Genomic DNA, 24,468 nt, shown 5'->3' on the forward strand with positions numbered 1-24,468 from the left:
CACATTCACTTTATTTGTATGCGATTCTTTTCAAAACCATATTATGTATTGACCAATTGTTTCTAAAATTTAGAGGAGGAGGTCGAGGACTCGTTCATTCCAATTTATTAATATTTGAAAAACTTGGTATAATAATCTGTCCACTTTATTTTTTTTTCAAATTCTTTTATTGAAGCAATGGTGAAGCATATAATAAGAAATGCAATGACAGTGGCTTACATAGAATATCAACTCATGATATAAAGATAAATAATTTAGCATCAATTGCAGTTCTTAAAAGTATGAATATAATTACGAAGAGGGATTTGCCATGCATACGAGTGTAGCATAAAAAGCGGCAACTTAGTAGAACAGGGAATGACTAAGTATTGTTAATATATGCTTATACCCCCTTCGTATATAGTAACACATGCCCCTGAATTTTACGCTGGTTATAACTGTTGCTTCTAAATAAAAGAGAACAAGATAACATTAAACCAGTTGGGTCCATGGTTTCCAGACTGAGAATTTTCTTACGTATGTTACATCAACACCTGAGGGGGATCATCTGTATACAGGGCTGGGATTTAACCTAGCATTTGTGTGAATTCTTCCGAGTATCGGAATACCATCCAGATGTGCCCTCCAGATGTGATTTTAAAATCAATAAGTCATAAGTAGCAAGAATAAAATGATTAGTCAGGACATTCCATGCCAAGGTCAAAGGCTAGATAGCATGCATCTAAGGGCTGGTGCACACCTAGAGCGCGTCTGAGTGCTTTCAACAGCGCTTGCCTAATGTTCCTCTATGGCAGCGCAGTCCAACTGGCGGCCCGCGGGCCGCATCCGGCCCACCAGGCCTCCTGCTGCGGCCCGCTCTTCTCTCTGAGGTGCAGGCATGGCTTGCGCTATGGGCGCCATGCCTGCTCCCTCTTATAGAGGCCTTGTCCCCGCTGCCTGTGTTCCCGTTGCTTGTGTCCCCGCTGCTTTACAGCTCAGACCTCACAGATCGCGGCGACTGAAGCAAAGAGAGTACGCATGGTACCCGCATACACACGGAGTACGTCACATGCGGAAGTGACATCATTAGTCACTTCCGCATGTGAAGTTCAGCCGCGCGGGTGCCATGCGTACTCTCCTTGCTTCAGTCGCCGCGATCTGTGAGGTCTGAGCTGTGAGTGTGAGGCAGCGGGGACACAGGAGAAGGCATTGGCGGGCAGCACACGGCAGAGGTAATGGCAGGGTAGGAGGCGCTAGACACCTCTCGCTATCTAACTGGGGGGGGCACCTGTCACTATCTAACTGGGGGGGGGGGGGGGGCACCTGTCACTATCTAACTGGGGGGGGGGCACCTGTCATTATCTTACTGGGGGGGGCACCTGTCACTATCTACTGTTACTGGGCGGGCACCTGTCACTATCTAACTGGGGGGGCACCTGTCACTATCTAACTGGGGGAGGGGCACCTGTCACTACCTCAACTGGGGGGGCACCTGTCACTACCTCATCTGGCCACACCACAGCATCACCGCCAGCCCGGCCACAGCATCACTGCCAGCCCGGCCACAGCATCACCGCAAGGCCTTTCAGCCCACACATCATCCCCAATCCAGCCAAAAACAGTATTGCCAGGCGCAGGAGCCCATAGAGGAGAATTTAGAAGCCAGGTGAGAGGTGTCTACCATATTAAAAGGGGCATTCTGCCTATTTATGTGAAATGGTGTCTAATTATGTGCCTCATGACTGCTGAATTGGTCTTGTCGGGGGGCCTCATGATTTGTTGGGGGCATCATGATTACTGAATTTGTCTTGTTGGGGGCCTCAAGATTGCTGAATATGTCTTGTTGGGAACCTCATGATTTGTTGGGGGCCTCAGGATTGCTAAATTTGTCTTGTTGGGGGCATCATGATTGCTGAATGTGTCTTGTTGGGGGCATCATGATTGCTGAATGCGTCTTGTTAGGGGCATCATGATTTGTTGGGGGCCTCATAATTGCTGAATTTGCCTTGTTGGGCGTCACATGATTGCTAACTGCGAGACTATGGGAAAAGCTGAATCATCATCATATGAGACAATAGCATTAAACCTACTTTTTTAGCTTTTTAAAAACGGAAAATAAAACTGGGAGATTCTAAAAAAAAAAATTTCAGGAGTAGGATGGATGAAATTGTTTATCTTCACAGTTTATTTTCAACTTGGATTTTCCATAATGTTCATGTATGAGTTAAAACGTTTGTATGTAGTTTAAATTGCTGTTGCCACTTTGCGATAGAATCTATCGGATAGATAAAGTAACTTTTGGGTTGCAGTTTGGGCACTCGGCCTGCAAAAGGTTCACCACCACTGTCCTAATCTAATGTCCCACATTGCTAAGTTCATGTAAATTTGTCTCCACCCGTGGCCACACCCACATTCTGGTCCATGGCCACACCCATTTTTCGGCGCACAACGGAACCCTCATGTTTTTCGCCGCACTGCGCGTCTGCAGCTCTAGCAAGAACCTTCGGCCCTCCACTATGGGGTATGAAAAAAAAATGGCCCTCCATGCCCGTGAAGCTGGACAGAACTGCTCTATGGGATGGATCACCAGAGCAATGTGATTTTTCCCAAAACACAAACGCGGGTCCTGCAGCATTTTTGAGACGATTCAGCCTCCAAGCTAAGTATAGGAAAGTGAAAAATTACTTTCCTATACAACAACATAGCGATTTTCCCAGCATTTTGTATTAAAACCAATACACTTGCAGCTCTACTTTACTTAAAGATGCTACACAAAAACACCCCAAAAATCACTAGGTATAAACAGAAAATAGATAGGCAAATGCCTAGAATCACCTTGAAAATTCACGTCTAAAAGCGCTGAGCGTTAGCGATAGCGTTTTAGGGCCCTTCTACACTTGGGGCCTGTTTCCACTACACGCAGATTGGATGCAGAATGGATGCAGAAAAACTGAATCCAATGAATGCCTATGGGCAAATCTGCATCAGAAAAATCGCGTTTAGTGGAGACAGGCCCACAGACATTAATTGGAGTCAGTTTTTCTGCATCCATTCTGCTTCCAATCTGCGTGTATTGGAAACAGGCCCTTAATCCGTTGCTCTCAATTATAACTGAAAGAAAACGGATTTTCTTTGCCCATGTTTTCCTATGGCACCTTTCACACTTAACTCGTTTTAACTGAAATCTTTTTCACAATGCACTGTTATGGAAAAAAAACGCGTACCAACGCACACCAACTGATTAAGTTTAAATGGGCCCTTAGGTGTGTACTAACACTAACACATGAAACTTATCATTTAGGTTTATTCCGTTATGTTGTATGCTGTTTTAGTTGAAAGTTAATCCATTATCCCAGTAGATTTGATTTATGCTCTTATATCCATGGCTATACAATTGTAATGTTAAACTACTGACTGGAATTCAAAGGCATGCAACAAATTGTCTTGTCATTTTGTAGATCGGATTTATTCTGCAGTGCTTACTGTACTTGCACATTCACATTTTTTTTTTTTTTTTTTTTTTTTTTTTTTGCTGAATACAATGAGCAAACAAATCAAATGGGAAAAAAACACCCTTTAAGTTCAATAATTTTTTCCTAAAGTGGAATTATTACATATTTTTCCTGATTTTATAGATCAGCAAATGCTTATTGCATCAATAATCTTAAAAAAAAACGTTCAGGTATTTTAGGAACTGTAACCTTTGAATTGTCCTAGAAATTTAAATTAAGGTATTTGTAGACATGCAGCACAGATGAAAAGTATTGACATGATTCATGAGATAAGCAATCTGTATTCAGGCATATATAAAAAGAGCTGAATGAGATGGATAAGCCTGGAATGAGTCACAGCAAGGTGAATTGATCTTTTTGAAAGGACATGAGAGCAGTGAAGGTTTTGATCACACAGCACACCGCATGTCCATTCTGTGTCACAGAATAAGCACCAAGATTGGAAACTAGCAACTGTAAAATATGTCCAGTCTAGCATTACAAACCAATCCAAACAGCACAGGAGTTTGGTTTTAAAAAAAAATAAACAAATTGAACAGATTCAACAGGGGCCAAATATACAATTTTCTGTGCAGGCGATCCTACAACATTTCACAGCCCATGAGGATTTACCGTATATACTCGAGTATAAGCCGACCCGAGTATAAGCCGACCCACCAACTTTTCCCTAAAAAATTTGGGAAAAAGTATTGACCCGTGTATAAGCCGAGGATAGGAAATGCTCCAGCTACTGATCCAACTGAGAGGCCCCTACCCGCCACCATAGGCACAATAGAGCAGGGAGGGCACAGTGGAGATAGCTGTCCCTCTCTCCTCCATGGCAGAGTGCATGCTAAATGGCCTCCTCCCCCCCACCATTGCCACAACGGGTCAGTGGGGGCACAGTGGTAATAGTTATGTGGGCTTTGTGCCATGCTACCCCCCCCCTCTCATCCATGGAAGAGTGCATGCTAACTGCCCCCCCCCCCCCGAGTGTCCCCTCTACCCCACCAAAGGCACAATGGAGCCATGGGTAAACAGTGGTGACAGCTGTGTGGGCTTTGTGCCATGCTGCCCCCCTCCGTGCAGAGTCATGCTAATTGCTCCCCCCTCTGAGTGTCTCCTCCCTCCACTAGCCACAACAGAGCAGGGAAGGCACAGTGGTGATAGCTGTGAGCTTTATGCCATGATGCCCACCTCCATGGCATAGTGCATGCACTGGCCCCCCTCTGAGTGCCCCCTCCCTCCACTAGCCACAACAGAGCAGTGGGGGCACAGTGGTGATAGCTGTGTGGTCCGTGCTGCCCCCTCTACCTGACTGAGCGTATGCTCTGAGTACCCCCTCCCGCCGCCGCCACCTCTTACCCCGCCATAGGCACAGCGGAGAAGTGCGGGGAAGGCATTAACAGCTGTGCGATCCGCGCTGCCCCCTCTCAATGACTGAGCACATGCTAATTTGCATAGTGTGGTGAGGCCTATTGCGCTGCTCTCACCTCCCGTCCGGGCCTCTTTCCGTGTCTCCGGTAGTTCCTCTGCTCCAGGCTCCAGCTCTTTCATCGCCTATGCCGCTCGTTCTCGCTGTCAGCAGCATGGAGCTCCGGTCTCGTCGGGGCAGAGTGCAGCCAGGGACGCTCATAGTCGTGCTATGACGCCATCTAGTGGCGCTTCCCACGATGTGCTGCACGCGTCATAGCAATGAGCCTATGAGTGTTCCTGGCTGCGCACTGTGTCCCGACGAGACCGGAGCTCCATGCTGCTGACGGATAACGAGCGGCATAAGGAGATGAAAGAGCTGGGGGGCAGAGAAAATACCGGAGAAGCAGAAGGACGTCAGGACAGGAGGTGAGAGCAGCGCGATAGGCCTCACCTCACTATGCAAATTAGCATGCGCTCAGTCAGGAGGAGTTGGCAGCACGGATCGCACAGCTGTTATTGCCGTCCCCGCACTTCTCCGCTGTGCCTGTGGCGGGGTAAGAGGTGGCGGCGGGAGGGGGCACTCAGAGGGGGGGTCACAGTAACTTGTCAGACTCGAGTATAAGCCGAGACCCCCACTTTTGGACCACTTTTTTGGGCCCAAAATCTCGGCTTATACTCGAGGATATACGGTAGGTTTCTTATGTTGTGATTTCTAACTAAATGTGATGATCCTGAATAGTTACCAAGGAGCAAGTGGTATAATCTTTTCACTTTGTACATTTGGCATTTGAGATCACGTCCCACTGTAGAGAACTATTTGCAAACTTATGATATAATGAATTGAATGTGTAGTACAGCTAAGAAATAGACCAAAAAGGTATGAGTCTCATATTGTTTCCAGAAAAGAAACTTCCGTTATATATGCAAAAGAGCTTCTCTGAGCTCTCCAACCAAACTTGGTTGGCTACAGTGCTGTTTTCTGAAGCACTTATACATCAAACAAACAGTGAAAGACAACTTCAGATAATATTTTACTGCAGGGAAGTTCAAATGGTCATTAGTAAAATGCAGTGTGTAGTGTGTAAACTGCAAATATTAGAGAATGATGCAATGTTATAAAAAAAAAAAAAAAAAGATATAGAACTGAAAATAAAAATATGAGACTTTTCTTTGCTACCAATGTTCTATCAACTATTCTTACTACGCCTAAAATTCATTATATCATAAGGTTTTTTTCGCTTCAGTGTCACTTTAACTCACCAGTTGTCAGTAATAGAATACTGTAACTATATGTAGGGAATCTGTCTCAGAAATATAAGGTTCATGGCATACTGTATGTAATATTATGCATATCAAGCAGTTTCCAGTGAAGGTCTTAGAAATGAACTAATGAACTAGCGAGTCACGCTTTAAACTCCTAATTTTATTTTAATCATGCTTAGCTGGTCACGTTTAGAGGTTTTCTTTTCTGAAGCAACGTGTTTATGGCTGCAATCCCTTATGAAATCTGTAAATTATGATGTTATAGCTGGCTTTGTGTAATCACTTTCATTTAACTCACCTGACTTGAGCTTTATCCCTAGATGTAGAAGATTGAGACCGACATTAACATTTTCAAGTCTTTAGAGAGGTGATATTGTAGTCATTTATTCACCTTCTTCTAAGACCATAGCCCTGCATATGCTATGGTAGAATAAGCGCTTAATGTCGTATGACCCCCTTTCTTATAGATTAAGCACAAGTTTGCAATTTTCCTCAACTGTTTATGCTGCTTTTCCTGGTTGCATTTTATACCAAATGCAAGTATACAGAGATTTTATCACAAAATCTTTATGTAAAAATGTTATCTAAAATTAAAGTTGCTTTATACTGTGATCATTACTATGAGGTGTATCATCCATCATAAGACTATGCTGGGATAGCATACAATCCATCATAGCTTGCATTTAGACACATATCCACATCAGGACCAGATGCCAAAAGACTCCTCCACTGTAGATTGTAGGCTCTCATTTCTGCAATACTAAGACTATCAAATGAACATATACAGTGGCTTGCAAAAGTATTTGGCCCCCTTGAAGTTTTCCACATTTTGTCACATTACTGCCACAAACATGAATCAATTTTATTGGAATTCCACGTAAAAGACCAATACAAAGTGGTTGAAAGAAAGGGGGAGAACCAAGAGCCCGATATGGTGTAGTATGTTAATGAGGTGATGTCTGATGCAAACACACACAATGATTATACTCACAAGGACGGGTCGCCTCCAAGGCAACCACTGAATAAGCAGGCGGGGAGAATACACCCCTCCACCAAGGGTGGACTAAACAATTATGTGGTATAACAACAGAGGCGCCAAGTAGAGTAAAATTAGTTACAATTGTTAAAAAGGGGAAAGTGGGTGGACTCACCTACCTTCTGAAAAAATGGCCAGATAACGGGCAGAGAGAGAGAGGCGCTATATCTGGCTCTTGACCCAACTTTGCTCCCTCCAAAAATTGTTTGCCTGAAGAAGCGGGACGGTTACCCGTGAAACACGTTGCACTTTTGGAGCTCATAATAAATGTTACTTTAAACTTGAAGTAACCTGCCCGTTGTCTGGCCATTTTTTTCAGAAGGGAGGCGAGTCCACCCACTTCCCCCTTTTTAACAATTTTAACTAATTTTACTCTACTTGGCGCCTCTGTTATACCACACAATACAAAGAGGTGTACACGTGAGAAGTGGAATGAAAATCATACATGATTCCAAACATTTTTTACAAACAAATAACTGCAAAGTGGGGTGTGCATAATTATTCAGCCCCCTTTGGTCTGAGTGCAGTCAGTTGCCCACAGACATTGCCTGATGAGTGCTAATGACTAAATAGAGTGCACCTGTGTGTAATACAATATACAATACAATAACATTTCTATAGCGCTTTTCTCCCATAGGACTCAAAGCGCTTAGGCTCTCTCAGTTTCAGTAATTAGTAGGATGAAGTATTCACACAACAAAAGTTATATTTCTGCAAATGCCAGACTGAACAGGTGGGTTTTCAGTCTGGATTTAAACACGTCCAGGGATGGGGCTGTCCTAATCTGTTGAGGTAAGGAGTTCCAAAACGTAGGGGCAGCATGACAGAAGGCTCTGGGACCAAAAGTTTCTAAGTGGACTCTGGGTATGACTAGATTATTAGAACCTGTGGATCTGAGAATGCGGGGATTGCTACGCAGCTGTAACATATCTTTCATGTATCCAGGGCCTAGATTATTCAGGGATTTAAATGTCAGTAGGCCGATCTTGAATAGGACCCTCCATTCTATAGGTAGCCAGTGAAGGGAATGCAGGACTGGCGTTATGTGGCAGTGACTGGGTTGGTTGGTTAGCAGTCTGGCAGCAGTATTCTGTATCAGCTGTAGGCGGTACAAGGCCTTTTTTGGAAGGCCAGTGTAGAGAGCATTGCAGTAGTCCAGTCGGATGTGATGAAGGCGTGGACTAAGGTTGGCAGATCTTCTGGGGGTATGAGGTGCTTGATTTTTGCAATGTTCTTCAGGTGAAAATAGGATGATTTCACCACAGCAGAGATTTGAGTTCTGAAGTTTAAATCCCCATCAATTAGAACTCCCAGGCTACGCACATGATCAGAGCTGCGTAGATCCGTGCCTCCTATTCCCAGTGGTGAAGACTGCAAGTTAAGTTGTTTTGTTATCATGCTCTGCCCTCCAATCAGAAGGACTTCAGTTTTGTCTCCATTTAGTTTCAGCCAGTTGTCATTCATCCATTGCTGTAGTTCACGTAAGCAGGCGTTTATAGTTAAGAGTTGGGTCTGTCACACCAGGCTTGAAGGAAAGATATAGTTGGGTGTCGTCTGCATAGCAGTGGTATGTCAGGCCATGTTTTTGGATTAGTTTTCCCAACGGTAGCATGTAAATCATGAAAAGCAGGGGAGAGGGGATTGAGCCCTGGGGCACCCCATACTTAAGTGTTACAAGGGTGGACAGGAAGGGCCCCATAGACACTTTGTGGGTTCTGCCACTCAAGAAGGATTGGAACCACTGAAGTACTATGCCATCAATGCCGCAGTATTCCTGTAGCCTGTTTATCAAGATGTCATGGTCAACTGTGTCAAAGGCTGCAGAAAGGTCTAGCAGTATGAGGATCGAGCACTCTCCTCTGTCTCTTGCCATAAGCAGGTGGTTGCATATTTGGATGAGGGCAGTTTCAGTGCTGTGGTGTTTCCTGAAGCCAGACTGGAATGGGTCATAACTGTTATTTTGTAGGATTCTGGCTTCTAGCTGGAGGTATACAGCTTTTTCAATTAGCTTTCCCAGAAAGGGGAGGTTAGAGACAGGTCTGTAGCTGGTCATTGCATCTGGGTCCAGGGAGGGTTTTTTGAGGAGAGGCCTGATGATTGCTTCCTTCAGTAAAGCAGGAAATATCCCTGATTGTAAGGAACAGTTAACAATTTTGAGGAATACCGGTACGAACAGGTCGGGCAGTTCAACATGAACTGTGTTGGGCCAGGATCCAGGTCACAGGTAGACGGACGTGAAGGAGGATGCTTGATGTGACTTCTTCATCAATTTCTTTGAAGTTTGACCAAGGCGTTACGTTGTCTCTGCTAATGGTCTTCGGCGCTATATTAGGCTCAGATGCTGTAAGTTGGATGGCGGACCTTATAGCGGAGACTTTGTCTGTGAAGAAATGGGCAAATTGGTCACAGAGGTCCTTTGAAGACTCGATATTAAGTTTTTGACATGCTGGGTTGCAGAGTTTTTCCACTGTGCGGAACAGTTGGGCTGGTTTGTTAACTGCATTTGCAATCTCTTGTGATAGAAAGGATGATTTTTTTCCCGTGATTACCTTTTGGTAGCTCTTCAAGTGGAAGATTAAGGCATGTTTGTCTTCTGGGGACTGAGATTTGCGCCACAGCCTCTCAAGTTTTCGGCCTTGTCTTTTCAGCTCTTTTATAGCGTTATCAAACCACTGTGCATGATGGTGTGGAGTAAGATATTTGGTGCGCAGAGGAGCAATGGTCTCAAAGGTGGAGGACACACATTTGTTGTATTTAAACACCAGAGTATCAGGGTCCAAGTTGGAGTCAGTCAATTCATCAAAGCTAAGGTTTTCTCGGATATGTTGAGGTGTTAGCCCTTTTAAGCGGCGATATTTTATTTGATTCTTGACCTGGTGTTTGACAACTGGTATTGAGAGGGAGAAGTGGATAGTGTGATGGTCTGACCAGGCAACAGGATTAATTTCCACATTGGCTATTGACAGCCCAGTATGGAATAGAAGGTCCAGAGTGTGACCTTTCCTGTGAGTAGCAGAGCTGATTGATTGAAGGAAGCCCAGTTCATGTAAGGCACGAGGTAGCTCTTTTCCAAATTGTGAGGAGGAGTCGTCCACCCATGTATTGAAATCTCCAAGAACAATCCATCTGGGGTGTTCCAGTGTTAGGTTGCATAGGAGGTCTACAAGTTCCTCAAGGAAGTCTGAGTATTTTTCTGGTGGGCGGTAGATCAGCAATATGTTAATGTTTTCCTCAGCTGAAAGTTGCACCCCCAAGCATTCAAACGAGTTGGTAGGACCTACAGTAAGTAGTCTGATTTTCAAAGCTGATCTAAAGCAAAGTGCAACCCCTCCTCCCCTGCGTTCTTTCCTGTTGCAGTATATCACAGAATAGTTTGTTGGCACAGCTGCCTCCAGAGTGGGGACAACAGGTTCAGAAAGCCAGGTTTCAGTCAGGCAGGCCAAATCAGAAGACTCTATTAGATCATGTATGATTGCTGTTTTGTTGTTTATTGATCTGACGTTGCAGAGGACAGCCTTGATGGGGCTACCCTGGGAGCTGAGGTCTGAGATTGAGGACTCCAGGAGGGAACAGTCTCCAGATGTGTGGCTGTCATCTCTGCTGGATTGTGCTGGAGTAATCTACTGTCAGTACAAATACAGCTGCTCTGTGACGGCCTCAGAGGTTGTCTAAGAGAATATTGGGAGCAACAACACCATGAAGTCCAAAGAACACACCAGACAGGTCAGGGATAAAGTTATTGAGAAATTTAAAGCAGGCTTAAGCTGCAAAAAGATTTCCAAAGCCTTTAACATCCCACGGAGCACTGTTCAAGCGATCATTCAGAAATGGAAGGAGTATGGCACAACTGTAAACCTATCAAGACAAGGCCGTCCACCTAAACTCACAGGCCGAACAAGGACAGCGCTGATCAGAAATGCAGTCAAGAGGCCCATGGTGACTCTGGACGAGCTGCAGGGGGAATCTGTCCATAGGACAACTATTAGTCGTGCACTGCACAAAGTTGGCCTTTATGGAAGAGTGGCAAGAAGAAAGCCATTGTTAACAGAAAAGCATATAAAGTCCCATTAGCAGTTTGCCACAAGCCATGTGGGGGACACGTAAACATGTGGAAGAAGGTGCTCTGGTCAGATGAGACCAAAATTGTACTTTTTGGCCAAAATGCAAAACGCTATGTGTGGCGGAAAACTAACACTGCACATCACTGTAAACACACCTTCCCCACTGTCAAATATAGTGGTGGCAGCATCATGCTCTGGGGGTGCTTCTCTTCAGCTGGGACAAGGAAGCTGGTCAGAGTTGATGGGAAGATGGATAGAGCCAAATACAGGGCAATCTTGGAACAAAACCTTATGGAGTCTGCAAAAGACTTGAGACTGGGGCAGAGGTTCACCTTCCAGCAGGACAATGACCCTAAACATAAAGCCAGGGCAACAGTGGAATGGTTTAATACAAAACATATCCATGTGTTAGAATGGCCCAGTCAAAGTCCAGATCTAAATCCAATCAAGAAACTGTGGAAGGTCTGGAAACTGCTGTTCAGAAACTCTGTCCATCTAATCTGACTGAGTTGGAGCGGTTTTGCAAAGAAGAATGGGCAAGGATTTTAGTCTCTAGATGTGCAAAGCTGGTAGAAACATACCATAAAAGACTGGCAGCTGTAATTGCAGCAAAAGGTGGTTCTACAAAGTATTGACTCAGGGTGTGTGTGTGTGTGTGGTCATTTTTTATTCAATTAGCATAGTTGTTGGTGCAGTACTCACTTTGTAAGTTAAGCTTTTCTACTTCGCTTACATCATGCAATCTCACTGGGGACGCAACATAAGGTTTTTTTTCTTTACAATGAGGACCAAAAAATAATTAAATCACATTTGCCAGATTTGTCACAGTTTTATCACATCTGCCAGGTTAAGACGAAACAGTGTTAGAAACTAATAGTAGATGTCCATATCTCAGGAATGCAACGTTGTTTTGAAATAAGGAGTTCAGCTAAGCTAACTAAAATTTGTAGAATGATACAGTGGGAATTTCAATTTCAATGTGTGAAAACGTGACAAGGTCCTTTTAAAATGTTATACTTACTGTAATAGCCTATTAAAACTGTATTTTCAATCTGAAGCCGTGTGGCATTATTCTCTGCCCATTCCTAAAAGAAAACAAAATAGATATATTGATTTGCTGTACCCACAACTCTAAAAAGATCTATTACCATGTCAACAAAGAGTGTGCAGTCAAGTACCATTTTCAGTGCATGTGTTCCATTACACACTTGAAATAGCCAACGTTCTCCCATATGCAGCAGAAAAAAAACCCATACTGAAAACACACTGACTAATTAGGCTCAAACAGGAAACAATGGTGTACATGATTACATAATGGCAAAGGTCACTGTTCCTGATGGTAATTCTCTCTAAATCTACATCTAACCACCTATCTTTATTATTATTATTTTCTAAATCCATTCTAGAACAATAAAGTCTTCCTGACAAATGGAGATGTAAGATCAATCAAGGAAGCATACACCATCATAAAATACATGATAAAGAAAAGGGCATTAGCACATGTATGGCTACAGCATCTATGGCATGTACCTATTGTGTTTATTCAGAATAGAATGCAATGATATTTTGACTGGTATAGACAGTATGAGGCTCCCTGCACACTGCAAATCCGTTTTGCAATCCCGATTTGCAATTCCGATTTTCCCTGAATGCAATCACCAGAAAAACGGAGGAAAAAAACGCAGCATGCGGTAACGTTTAAAAATCGGAATAAAATGTAAAAACCGATTACAAATCGGAATCGCATGCAGTGTGCAGGGAGCCTAACTCTCCCTGAACTACTAATCAACATTACCAAAATGATGTTTGAACCAAAGATAAATTTGTGTAAAAAACAAACAAAAACAAACCCAAACATGCTACCTGTTCTGAGGGCTAGCTGGATGAGGAGGAGCTCGCTTTTACAGCTCCCCATCGCTCCTCTGTCCCGGTTTCTGGGTTTTATTTCAATAATAATAATAATAATAATAATAATAATTATTAAAAAAAATGGTTGTGACCAGAGAGGAGGGAAAGCAGTGAGAAGGGGAAGAACACGGGTGGGGCATATGATAAACTCACTAACATTAAACATTCCGCCTCAGGTATACTTTAAGCAAAAAATATATTATGTAAAATAGTCAAATTACAGTAATAACTAGCTGTTCAAAACATGCATAGCAGTAATAAAAGTAACTTGTTTATAGTGATGGGCATGTCTAGGTAAACTCATGGAGAAGCATGTGACTTATTTGATCAGCTGACAGATTTGCTAAGCTCTGATTTGCTGTGATCACATCCTGCTTTAGCACGTGATCATGACTAGCAAATCAGAGACGTACATAATCTATCACCTGCCCAAACTGATTACATGCTTTTCCATCCGTTCTCGTAAACAGGACCATTTTCTACTTGTTTATAAAAAATAAACTGTAACATGGACATATTCATCTGTACCATATGCAATCAAATTTAGAAAAAGTGATTAAAGGACTCCCGAGGTGACGAAATAAATCTATTTTTACTTACCTGGGGTTACTTCCCCTTAGAAGTCATTTGGGTCCCATGCTGCAGCTCCAGTTCTCTCCAATGTCCTGCTGGATGCCTGTAAAGATAGGCGACCCATCTGTGTTTCAGCGCATGTGAGCGCTCACTGGGCACTTACTGCATCTTCGCAGTAGTACTGCGCAGGTGCAGTATGCGTTTGATGACGTGTTCGCGTTTGCATGCGGGCCCGTCCTTGTGCAGAAGCACCAACCCGCCAATCCTCACAGGCAGCCATTGGGACACCAGGGAGAACAATAGCTGAGGTGAGGGACCCAAATGACTTGTAGGGGCTGGAAGGAGCCCAGGTAAGTAAAAATAGATTTGCCTTGGGAGTCCTTTAAGCAGTGCTGTAAGCATACGTCTAAGGTCCCCCTCTGAGTCTCATCCGTGCACATGGAAGCCTAAAGTAAGCAAAGATAGCTTTTTATTTGTTACCTCAGGAATGATGCACCTTCAAGGTGCATCATTGTGGAATTTATGTCTGTTGTGAAGTGAGAAGGAATAACATTTGTTCTCCCAGAGTGCTCTGGGGCAGAGGGCTGTGTGACATAGTGCAGGCTAAATATCGCTGGGAGAGTGGGGTTACACATAGATATTTCCATTGCTGAAACAGGACAATTAATGTATAAAATGGGTATCCTGAATAATGCTATAAAGCATAATACTATGTGTCATTATGCTTCCTCTTTAATATAAAAAACAAAAAGAGGCACAATGTAATCTCCCATTTATCTTTTCTCACAGTGCCAGGTTAAGGTTTGGCACCACTAGGGTGGGATTAAGGTTAGGCACCGCCAGGGGAGGTTAGGGTTAGGGTTAGGAAGAGTTAGGCACCAACAGGGGAGAGATCTGTGTTAGAGTAGGGAGTGGTTAGGTTACAGTAAAATATTGGTAAGTAATAAACCTATTTTACTATATGAATGAAGTAGTACAATATCAGTAAATCAAACTATATTTTATCACTTTTACCGGAGCCCATTTTACTTAATGTAAAGATAGAGGTTACAGTGTGAAAGACTATAGTAGAATATCAGTACTATAAGCAATATTTTACGGCAGATCCTGGTGCCCATTTTACGAAAAAAATAACGCAATATCTCTTTAACCGGTGCCTTTATTATATGCGGGTGGAAATTACATGTGAAACAATCAGGTAAAATACAGGTAAATGAACACTCCCGGCCACGGTCCTGATCTCTGTGGGTACAGTTCACTTCTTGTGACTCATCCCTAGTCAAGAGTATCTTCAAGGCAGCCAACTCAAGAGGTAGTAATAAAAAATAAAAAATAAATTAAAAAAAAAAAAAAAAAAAAGGAAAAAAACGACAGTATAATTTACATATAGAAAAATGGAGGGGAGGAAGATGGGGAAATACAATTCTGCTGGAAACCCCATCAGCAAAGAATAAAAAAAAAAAAAAAAAAAAAAAAAAAAAAAAAAAAATTTTATGCAACCCCGTTAATAAACATTTAAAAACAGAGCAAGTTAGCTTTAAAAGAAATATGAGAATGCTCTATTTCTGCTCCAGCTGAAAGGCACCGACAATTGCCATGTACTGCTGGCTTTGAGGTTTGATGAAGTACATTAAATATTATTGAACTACAAACCTGGATAGATCAAAGCAATAAAAGCAACTGTTTGACAAGAACATCACATTATTAAAAGACTGGCTGTGGAAAAGGGACCCAGAGATTAGAAGGACAGCTTGGTCAAGGACCAAAATTTAAAAGGTCCTACACCATTTGAATGATGTAACAATCACTTGAAGGAATCCGAGTAAAAAGGTACCAGCTTGTGATAAAATACAGTGAAGTCTGCTTATGTGAAAGATAACACACAGGGTCAAACAGGTGATTTTTTTCCGGAAACAAGAGTAGCTCAGAGGGCTAAGTACCAGTATTTCCAGGAATTTAGAGATGAAAGGTAGCAAAGGCATTGAAAGCTTTCAAGGGAGAGGGGTGAAGAAAGAGCTTCTAGAGTGAATGTTTTAAGGGGGGAGGTAACCTGAAAGCAGGAAGATTAATAGATGATGCAGAGGTTAAACTAACTTTGTTCTGAATTTCTGACATAGTTAACCAGCATGAAAATTACCGCTGCTCTCCACATACATGTCCTGCATGGATGACCTTGCGTGTCTAATTGCTGCAATTCTATCAGCTTTTGTGCTTGAGCAATCTGTGTGCGGTCATCTTAAAAGTGGGCTTCATCTGGGGTAATGCTGTCTAAACAAACCACAGGTGCTTCTGAGCCAAACAAAATTATGATTAAGAAGAGGTATTTGGCAGAAGAGACCATGTAACTTTGCCACCTTCAATAGCAACTACAGGGAGTGCAGAATTATTAGGCAAGTTGTATTTTTGAGGAATAATTTTATTATTGAACAACAAGCATGTTCTCAATGAACCCAACAAAGTCATTAATATCAAAGCTGAATATTTTTGAAAGTAGTTTTTAGTTTGTTTTTAGTTTTAGCTATTTTAGGGGGATATGTGTGTGCAGGTGACGATTACTGTGCATAATTATTAGGCAACTTAACAAAAAACAAATATATACCCATTTCAATTATTTATTTTTACCAGTGAAACCATTATAACATCTCAACATTCACAAATATACATTTCTGACATTCAAAAACAAAACAAAAACAAATCAGTGACCAATATAGCCACCTTTCTTTGCAAGGACACTCAAAAGCCTGCCATCCATGGATTCTGTCAGTGTTTTGATCTGTTCACCATCAAAATTGCGTGCAGCAGCAACCACAGCCTCCCAGACACTGTTCAGAGAGGTGTACTGTTTTCCCTCCTTGTAAAGCTCACATTTTATGATGGACCACAGGTTCTCAATGGGGTTCAGATCAGGTGAACAAGGAGGCCATGTCATTAGTTTTTCTTCTTTTATACCCTTTTTTGCCAGCCACGCTGTGGAGTACTTGGACGCGTGTGATGGAGCATTGTCCTGCATGAAAATCATGTTTTTTCTTGAAGGATGCAGACTTCTTCCTGTACCACTGCTTGAAGAAGGCGTCTTCCAGAAGCTGGCAGTAGGACTGGGAGTTGAGCTTGACTCCATCCTCAACCCGAAAAGGCCCCACAAGCTCATCTTTGATGATACCAGCCCAAACCAGTACTCCACCTCCACCTTGCTGGCATCTGAGTCGGACTGGAGCTCTCTGCCCTTTACGAATCCAGCCACGGGCCCATCCATCTGGCCCATCAAGACTCACTCTCATTTCATCAGTCCATAAAACCTTAGAAAAATCAGTCTTGAGATATTTCTTGGCCCAGTCTTGACGTTTCAGCTTGTGTGTCTTGTTCAGTGGTGGTCGTCTCTCAGCCTTTCTTACCTTGGCCATGTCTCTGAGTATTACACACATTGTGCTTGTGGGCACTCCAGTGATGTTGCAGCTCTGAAATATGGCCAAACTCGTGGCAAGTGGCATCTTGGCAGCTGCATGCTTGACTTTTCTCAGTTCATGGGCAGTTATTTTGCGCCTTGGTTTTTCCACACGCTTCTTGCGACCCTGTTGACTATTTTGAATGAAACGCTTGATTGTTCGATGATCACGCTTCAGAAGCTTTGCAATTTTAAGAGTGCTGCATCCCTCTGCAAGATATCTCACTATTTTTGACTTTTCTGAGCCTGTCAAGTCCTTCTTTTGACCCATTTTGCCAAAGGAAAGGAAGTTGCCTAATAATTATGCACACCTGATATAGGGTGTTGATGTCATTAGACCACACCCCTTCTCATTACAGAGATGCACATCACCTAATATGCTTAATTGGTAGTAGGCTTTCGAGCCTATACAGCTTGGAGTAAGACAACATGCATAAAGAGGATGATGTGGTCAAAATACTCATTTGTCTAATAATTCTGCACTCCCTGTACACTGATCAAAAAAACATTAAAGAAAATACCTGTACCTGAAGAAGACTCACTTAAGGTTTGATTTTTACCCGAGTGTTCGGAAGACGCTGGATAGTTTACATTTTCCCCTCCCCTTCTTTGACTTTTGTTTGCATTTGGCTATGATCAGTGTCACTACTGGTATGAGCTTGTACCCTACTGGGGTTGCATAGGTAGTCCATATCCTCCAGGATGCCACTGCCATGAGGTTAACTGTCTCCCAGCACAGTCGAGGACATAAAGGAGATTCAAGGAGACAAGCAGTTACACTAGGAGAGCTGGATAAGCCATAGAAGGCCTTAAAGTGAAGCTCCAGACTAAAAATCTACTCAGCAGCACTGAAAAGGCTTGGTGTTTCTTTAACAGTTTCACAGCATCAGAACTTTGTTTTTCTTACAGAAGCCTTATTTTTAGCTATACAAAAGCTAAGCTCCGCCCCATCAAAGAAAACTGCCAGGGCTTTTTTCCCTGATGCTGTGCAAAGCATGATGGGATTTCCTATGTTATTCATGTTGCCTAGCAACTGGGAGGGGTGATCAGCACACAGGACAGTTGGAACTGTGTCTCATGCTCCCTGTCACCTACTTTCAACCAAAAAGATGGCTGTCTTCATGAAATCACACATTTGTCTGTTCTTTTAAAACAAGTTGGGTAAAAGATTATATTACCTACTTGAATTAACATAACTAATGTAACGTAATGACAGTATGTTTGTTTAGGCTGAAATTCCTCTTTAAACCCACCAGCAGGACTGTTAACAGCTGGACTAAAGGCTCATACACACATCAGACCATAGTCTTTGGAAAATGAAAGATCACAGACCAATTTTACCCCCTCCCATGTAGTATGAGAGCCATACTCTACACAGTCTATTCTATGGAGCTGAAATCCCCATCAGACAGAAATCTTTGCAAGATGCTGCACACACAGATGCTGTACAGACACAAAAGATCAGTATCTGCAAAAGATCTGTTCCTGCAAAAGATCCTGCAAAATGCATTCATAGTCTATGATATCTGCAGATCATCATACACACCTTGTTTAACAGACATTCATCTGAAGATCAGATGCACCAGGATGGATTTTCAGATCTGCAGTTGATGGTCTGATCTGCAGATGAATGTCAGTTAAACAAGGTGTGTATGATGATCTGCAGATCTCAGACTATGAATGCAATTTGCAGGAAATGATTTTTGGCAGGAACAGATTTTTTGCATATACTGATCTTTTGTGTCTGTACAGCATCTGTGTGTGCAGCATCTTGCAAAGATTTCTATCTGATGGGGAGTTCAGCTCCATAGAATAGACTGTGTAGGTATGGCTCTCATACTACATGGAGGGGGGTAAGATTGGTCTGTGATCTTTCATTTTCAAAATACTATGGTCTGATGTGTGTATGTGGCCTAAGAGAAACAGGATGAGTACTGCAAAAGCCCTACAAAATGACAAAGCAGGTCACTGGTGGCACTGGCCATAATTCACTAAGCATTACCACATTCGGTAATTCTGAAAACAGCTGATTTTACCAATCACATTCCCAAATTCCAATTCACAAAACCTATTACCGTACATAAAATTAGAATAACCGACCAGTGAGGTAAATTACCTGCGGTAAATGCCTCAGGAAATGTCAAGACGTTGCAATTCAGAAAGATTTATGCATTCCGTAAAAATAGGGCAAAAGTGTTTGATATTTTTTTCTTTATTGCAACAACTCAAAATCATTAAAAGAAAAAAAACAACTCAAAATATGGGTCCTTGCACACTGGACCCTTTCGTTTTAAAACACATCAAAACACTATTGCAAAATAACCAGTAAAGTGCCAAGTGCTAAGAAAGTCACCAGACTGCAGTTCAGAGAATACCCGTTCTCCTTCCTGACGGCGGGAGGCCGAATGCCTGTTGCGTTTCCTTTGGCAGCACCACAAGCAGCCAAAGAAAGGGTACTTTTTAAGGAGTGGCCGATTGGCACTCTTACAGGTTCAGCAATGAGCTGCTGGGACTTGAAGTCACTATAGTCATTGTTCAAATAAAGCTCTGCCCCATCCAGTGCATTCCGTCTGTGATAGTGATTATTGGACAGCTCTTTTGTTTAAAACTTGCCAGACCTCACATTTGAGTGCCTGGACTGACCTCGACTGTGTACCTTGACCTGATCTTACCGCTCTGATACAATGTACCACAACCTTCCTTGTAGTGCCCTGGCCTGTTGGACTATTCCTGATTCCCTAAAGATTTCCTGTTGCCAACCTGGCCTGTCTGACTCACCCGTCTTGCCAGTACCTAGTCTAGTGGAGTCCCGATGATAATTTTGCCCTCACACATCCAGTCTCTACACCCTGCTGGACAACTGAAGTGAAAGGGATATGGAGGTTGCCATATGTATCTCCTTTTTAACAATACCAGCTGCCAGGCAGTCCTGCTGATCTCTTTGGCTGCAGTAGTGTCTGGATTACACACCTGAAGCAAGCATGCAGCAAATCTTGTCAAAAATAGCGGATCTGCATGGATAAAAGTATTAGAGACAGAGGCCCATATGCAATGAACTTTTTCACCAGTTTGCTCCTAGGTGAGAATTGTAAACTTATCAATAAAATGCCTTTTAACCACTTCAGGACCACAGTGCTAAACCCTCTAAATACCAGGCTATTTTTTGTTAAATTGGCCACTGCAGCTTTAAGGCCAAGCTGCAGGGCAGCACAACATAGCACACTAGTGATTTCCCCCCCCCCCCCCCACCACCACCACCACCACCCCCACCTTTTCTTCCCACCAACAGAGGTCTCTATTGGTGGGGTCTGATCGCACCCAGTGTTAATTTTTTTTAATAAATATTTATATTAATTTTTATTTCATATCTTTTATTTATTTAATTTATTTTTTTAAACCCTCCCCCCAGCCAGCCTCTCATGGCGATCAGCTCTCATAGGCTTCAGCCTATGCGAGCCGATCACTCTCTTGTGTCCCAGGGGGACAGCCGTGTCACACAAGTCTGAGGGCCAGAGCACACCTAAAAGCGCTAGATTAATCACAAACACTAAGCCTTTTTTGAAGCCATTTTTCAAAGCTATTTCAGACATGTGCCTGGCAATTTTCTAGTTATGCTTAGCGATTTTTGGAGCGTTTTGATGTAGCAATTTTTTGTACAGTAGAGGTGGAAGTGTACAGCTTTTGTAGAAAATTTAACACTTGGAAAATCGCAATGTTCTAGCACTTTTTAAAGCTATTTTCCACTTTTCCTAAACGTAATGCCTTAGAAATGCGTTTACATTTAGGGAAGGGGGAAGGGGGGAAATAAAAATAAAAAAAAAATCATTCAGGTATGATCCATCCCATTCAAATATCTTAGCCAAGCATTTTTCAAAGCACTCAGAACACTATTGGTGTGCACCAGCCCGGACACACACTTGAAGCAAGCATGCAGCTTATCTTGTCAGAAACAGCGGATGTGCATGGATCGAGTTATTCTGCATGCAGGCTTCAAATTAATTTGTATGGTATAATGGACGCAGAGTGCAGACAACAACTGCAGTTCATACACAGTGAATCTAACTAATCATTTTACACGCAACGGCAGAACCTGCATTCCCTCCTAGGTTGTAATTTAAACTAGGTATCTTGTAACCTTTTACTCCCTCTCCCCCACTCATACAGGTAGCTGACTTACGAACGCCCAACTTACGAACGACCCACCTATACGAATGGCATGGATTCTGAGTTTCTATTGGAACAAGTCAAAAAAAATTTCAACTTGGACTTGTACTTTTTAAGAAAATCAATTTTAAAAAATTCAAAGAAAAAATGGCTTTTAAACATGTATAAGCAGGTACAGAGGGCAAAGGTGATACAGAGAGGGACACTGGAGGGACAGGGGGGGGGATGGCACAGAAGAGGTACAGGGGACAGAGATGGCACAGTGTTCTGACTTAAGAACAGGCTCAGGTTAAGAACGAACCTACAGTCCCTATCCCGTTCGTTAATCGGTGACTACCTGTACTTCAGTACTGCAACCAGTTGCCTGGCAGTCCTGCTGATCGTTCTGGCCAGCAGAGAGTCTAATGCTTCATACACACTTGAGATAAAAGTCTTTGGAAAAGGCAAGATCACAGACCAATTTTACCCCCTTCCATGTAGTATGAGAGCCATACCTACACAGTCTATTCTATGGAGCTGCACTCCCCATCAGATAAAATCTTTGCAAGATGCTGCACACAAAGATGCCCGTACACACTCAAAAGATCATTATCTGCAAAAGATCTGTTCCTGCAAAAGATCCATTCCTGCAAAACGCATTCATAGTCTATGAGATCTGCAGATCCTCATACACACCTTGTTTAACAGACTTCATCTGCATATCTGGCAATCATCTGCAGATCTGAAAATCCATCCTGGTGGATCTGATCTGCAGATGATGGTCTGTTAAACAAGGTGTGTATGAGGATCTGCAGATATCATAGACTATGAATGCATTTTGCAGGAATGGATCTCATGCAGGAGCAGATCTTTTGCAGATAATGATCGTTTGAGTGTGTACGGGCATCTTTGTGTGCAGCATCTTGCAAAGATTTTATTTGATGGGGAGTGTAGCTCCATAGAATAGACTGTGTAGAGTATGGCTCTCATACTACATGGAAGGGGGTAAAATTGGTCTGTAATCTTGCCTTTTCCAAAGACTTTTAAATCAGGTGTGTATGAAGCATAACTCACACACCTGAAACAAGCATGCCGCTTATCTTGTCAGATTTCTCATAGACATCTGATGTGCATGCTTGTTTGGGGTCTATGACTTGAAGTATTAGAGGCAGAGGATCAGCAGGACAGCCAGGCAATGTGCATTATTTAAAAGGAAATAAACAGGTCAGCCTCCATATCCCTGTCACCTCAGGTTTCCCTTTAAAAAAAGCTGTTTGGAATCATTATTTCTCAAATATTAAATTTCAGCACAAGCCACAATAAGCCCAATTTTTTAACTTTTTAGCATTCGCACTTTCCCTACATGAAATATCATAACTAATCCTAAAAATCTTTTTTAAAAACTGATAAAAAAAAATAAGTGTCTTAGTCTTTTACACAGTAATATTTCTGTACTGGTATAGTACAGAAGTATACTTGCATGCATTTTTGACTGTAATCAAATGGCAGGTTGTTAAAGGCATGCTGGAGAATTGCCACAATTCCACAGCAGACTCTGGGTGTCTGGTCTGTGTTCATTTCTTCAAATAATCCCAGATGGGCTTGAAAATGCTTAGATTGATATTCTGTAGGGACCATACCATCTGCTGCACATCTCCTTGTTCAAGTGCAGATAGTGCTTAATAATTTAGCTATGTATTTGGGATCATTATTCGTAATAACATCTGTAATACTTTAAAACAATTGAACGTTCTCCAATAATTCTTCAAAAAAACAAGATGCAAAAAAAGTGTTCAAAGGCACTAGTCCGTTCTGTGATCATTAACAAAAACTGGACAACACCCAGCACTGCCCTCAGCAAATTATGGAAACCACAGAGACCCCGGTATGCCCACCACAACGAAAAAATACTTCCAAAAGGTGGAAGACAAAAACATTCCTCCAGTGTGGAAGAAGAGCTAAATAACCACAAATCACAGTAATTTGGGTGAGAAAAAAAGGCAGGACTTAAATTCTGAAGTCTTTGGCTCTAGTAAACAGCAGTTAGTATTGAAGTAAATGGGAACATGGGTGGGGGGGGGGGGGGGGGGGGGGGGAGATATCAACCAGATACTTACCTAAGGAAAGTGAAGGCTCTGGGTCCTACAGAGTCTTCCTACCCTTCTCACGATCCCAGCGTTCCAGTGCTGGATCACCTGGTAGCAGTATTCAACCAATTGGTCAAATTCTGCTCTCTGCTGCCGAAGGAGGGTTGGGCCACTTTGCACTGTCTCTCTTGCACGCTCGCGCAGGCACAATATGGAGCGGCCTGTCTTCTGGAGCACTCGGGCTCCTGAATACTTCCGAATTCTACCGTGGCAGGGGATTCAAACGGGGAGCCAGCGGGGACCAGAGAGGAGCAGGAAGACTCAATAGGAGCCAGAGCCTTCCCTCTCCTTAGGTAAGCATCTACTCTCATTAGCTTTAGATATGGTAGACATCCCTATATTATAGTGACCACAATTCTGTATTGTAGCGTTTTGCTCAAAACTTGCAGCATCCACAATACCAAGAAGTAGGTGGATTCTTAGACTTTATGCAAAGCCATCACCGAGGAATTTGTGCAGTTTAACAAAATGACAATGGCACTGAACACACAATCAACAACAGTCAGAATCATAAGGAACTATGCCAGCCTCTTGAGAGACGTAAGCAATCTGAACCCAAAAGGCTGAACTGCAGCTATGGCAAATTCTCCAAATAGCTTGGGACAGCCTACCACCTTCATAGGCTACATTAACCACTTCCCGACCGCCCCCAGCCGATGGGCGGCGGCAAAGTCCGGGCCCAAACGACCGCAATACGCCCATCGGCGGGGGTGGCTGCGGGAGTGGCTATGCGGCGATCGCGTCATTCGTGACGCGATCAGCCGCCGGGGACTGGCTCCGTCCACCGTTCGCTGTAACCCGCCGGCCGTTCGGAAGCGCCGGCGGGTTACTAGCATCCGGATCGCTGCTGAAACAATGTATAATAGGCTTTGTAATGTATACAAAGCCTATTATACTGGCTGCCTCCTGCCCTGGTGGTCCCAGTGTCCGAGGGACCACCAGGGCAGGCTGCAGCCACCCTAGTCTGCACCCAAGCACACTGATTTCCCCCCCCCTGCCCCCTGATCGC

General features: G+C 43.0%; 1 protein-coding gene across 1 annotated transcript in view; it reads right to left on the reverse strand.

The window, feature by feature from the left end:
• LMBRD1 (LMBR1 domain containing 1) overlaps window positions 1–24,468 on the reverse strand; it is a 289,978-nt gene that overhangs the window by 231,480 nt on the left and 34,030 nt on the right. The window contains exon 3 of the mRNA XM_068281447.1: window positions 12,268–12,331. Within this exon, the coding sequence (XP_068137548.1) occupies window positions 12,268–12,331 (64 nt within the window). The remainder of the gene's footprint in view (window positions 1–12,267; window positions 12,332–24,468) is intronic.

This window comes from Hyperolius riggenbachi, chromosome 4 (genome assembly GCF_040937935.1).
Source record: "Hyperolius riggenbachi isolate aHypRig1 chromosome 4, aHypRig1.pri, whole genome shotgun sequence".
NCBI classification, from domain to species: domain Eukaryota; kingdom Metazoa; phylum Chordata; class Amphibia; order Anura; family Hyperoliidae; genus Hyperolius; species Hyperolius riggenbachi.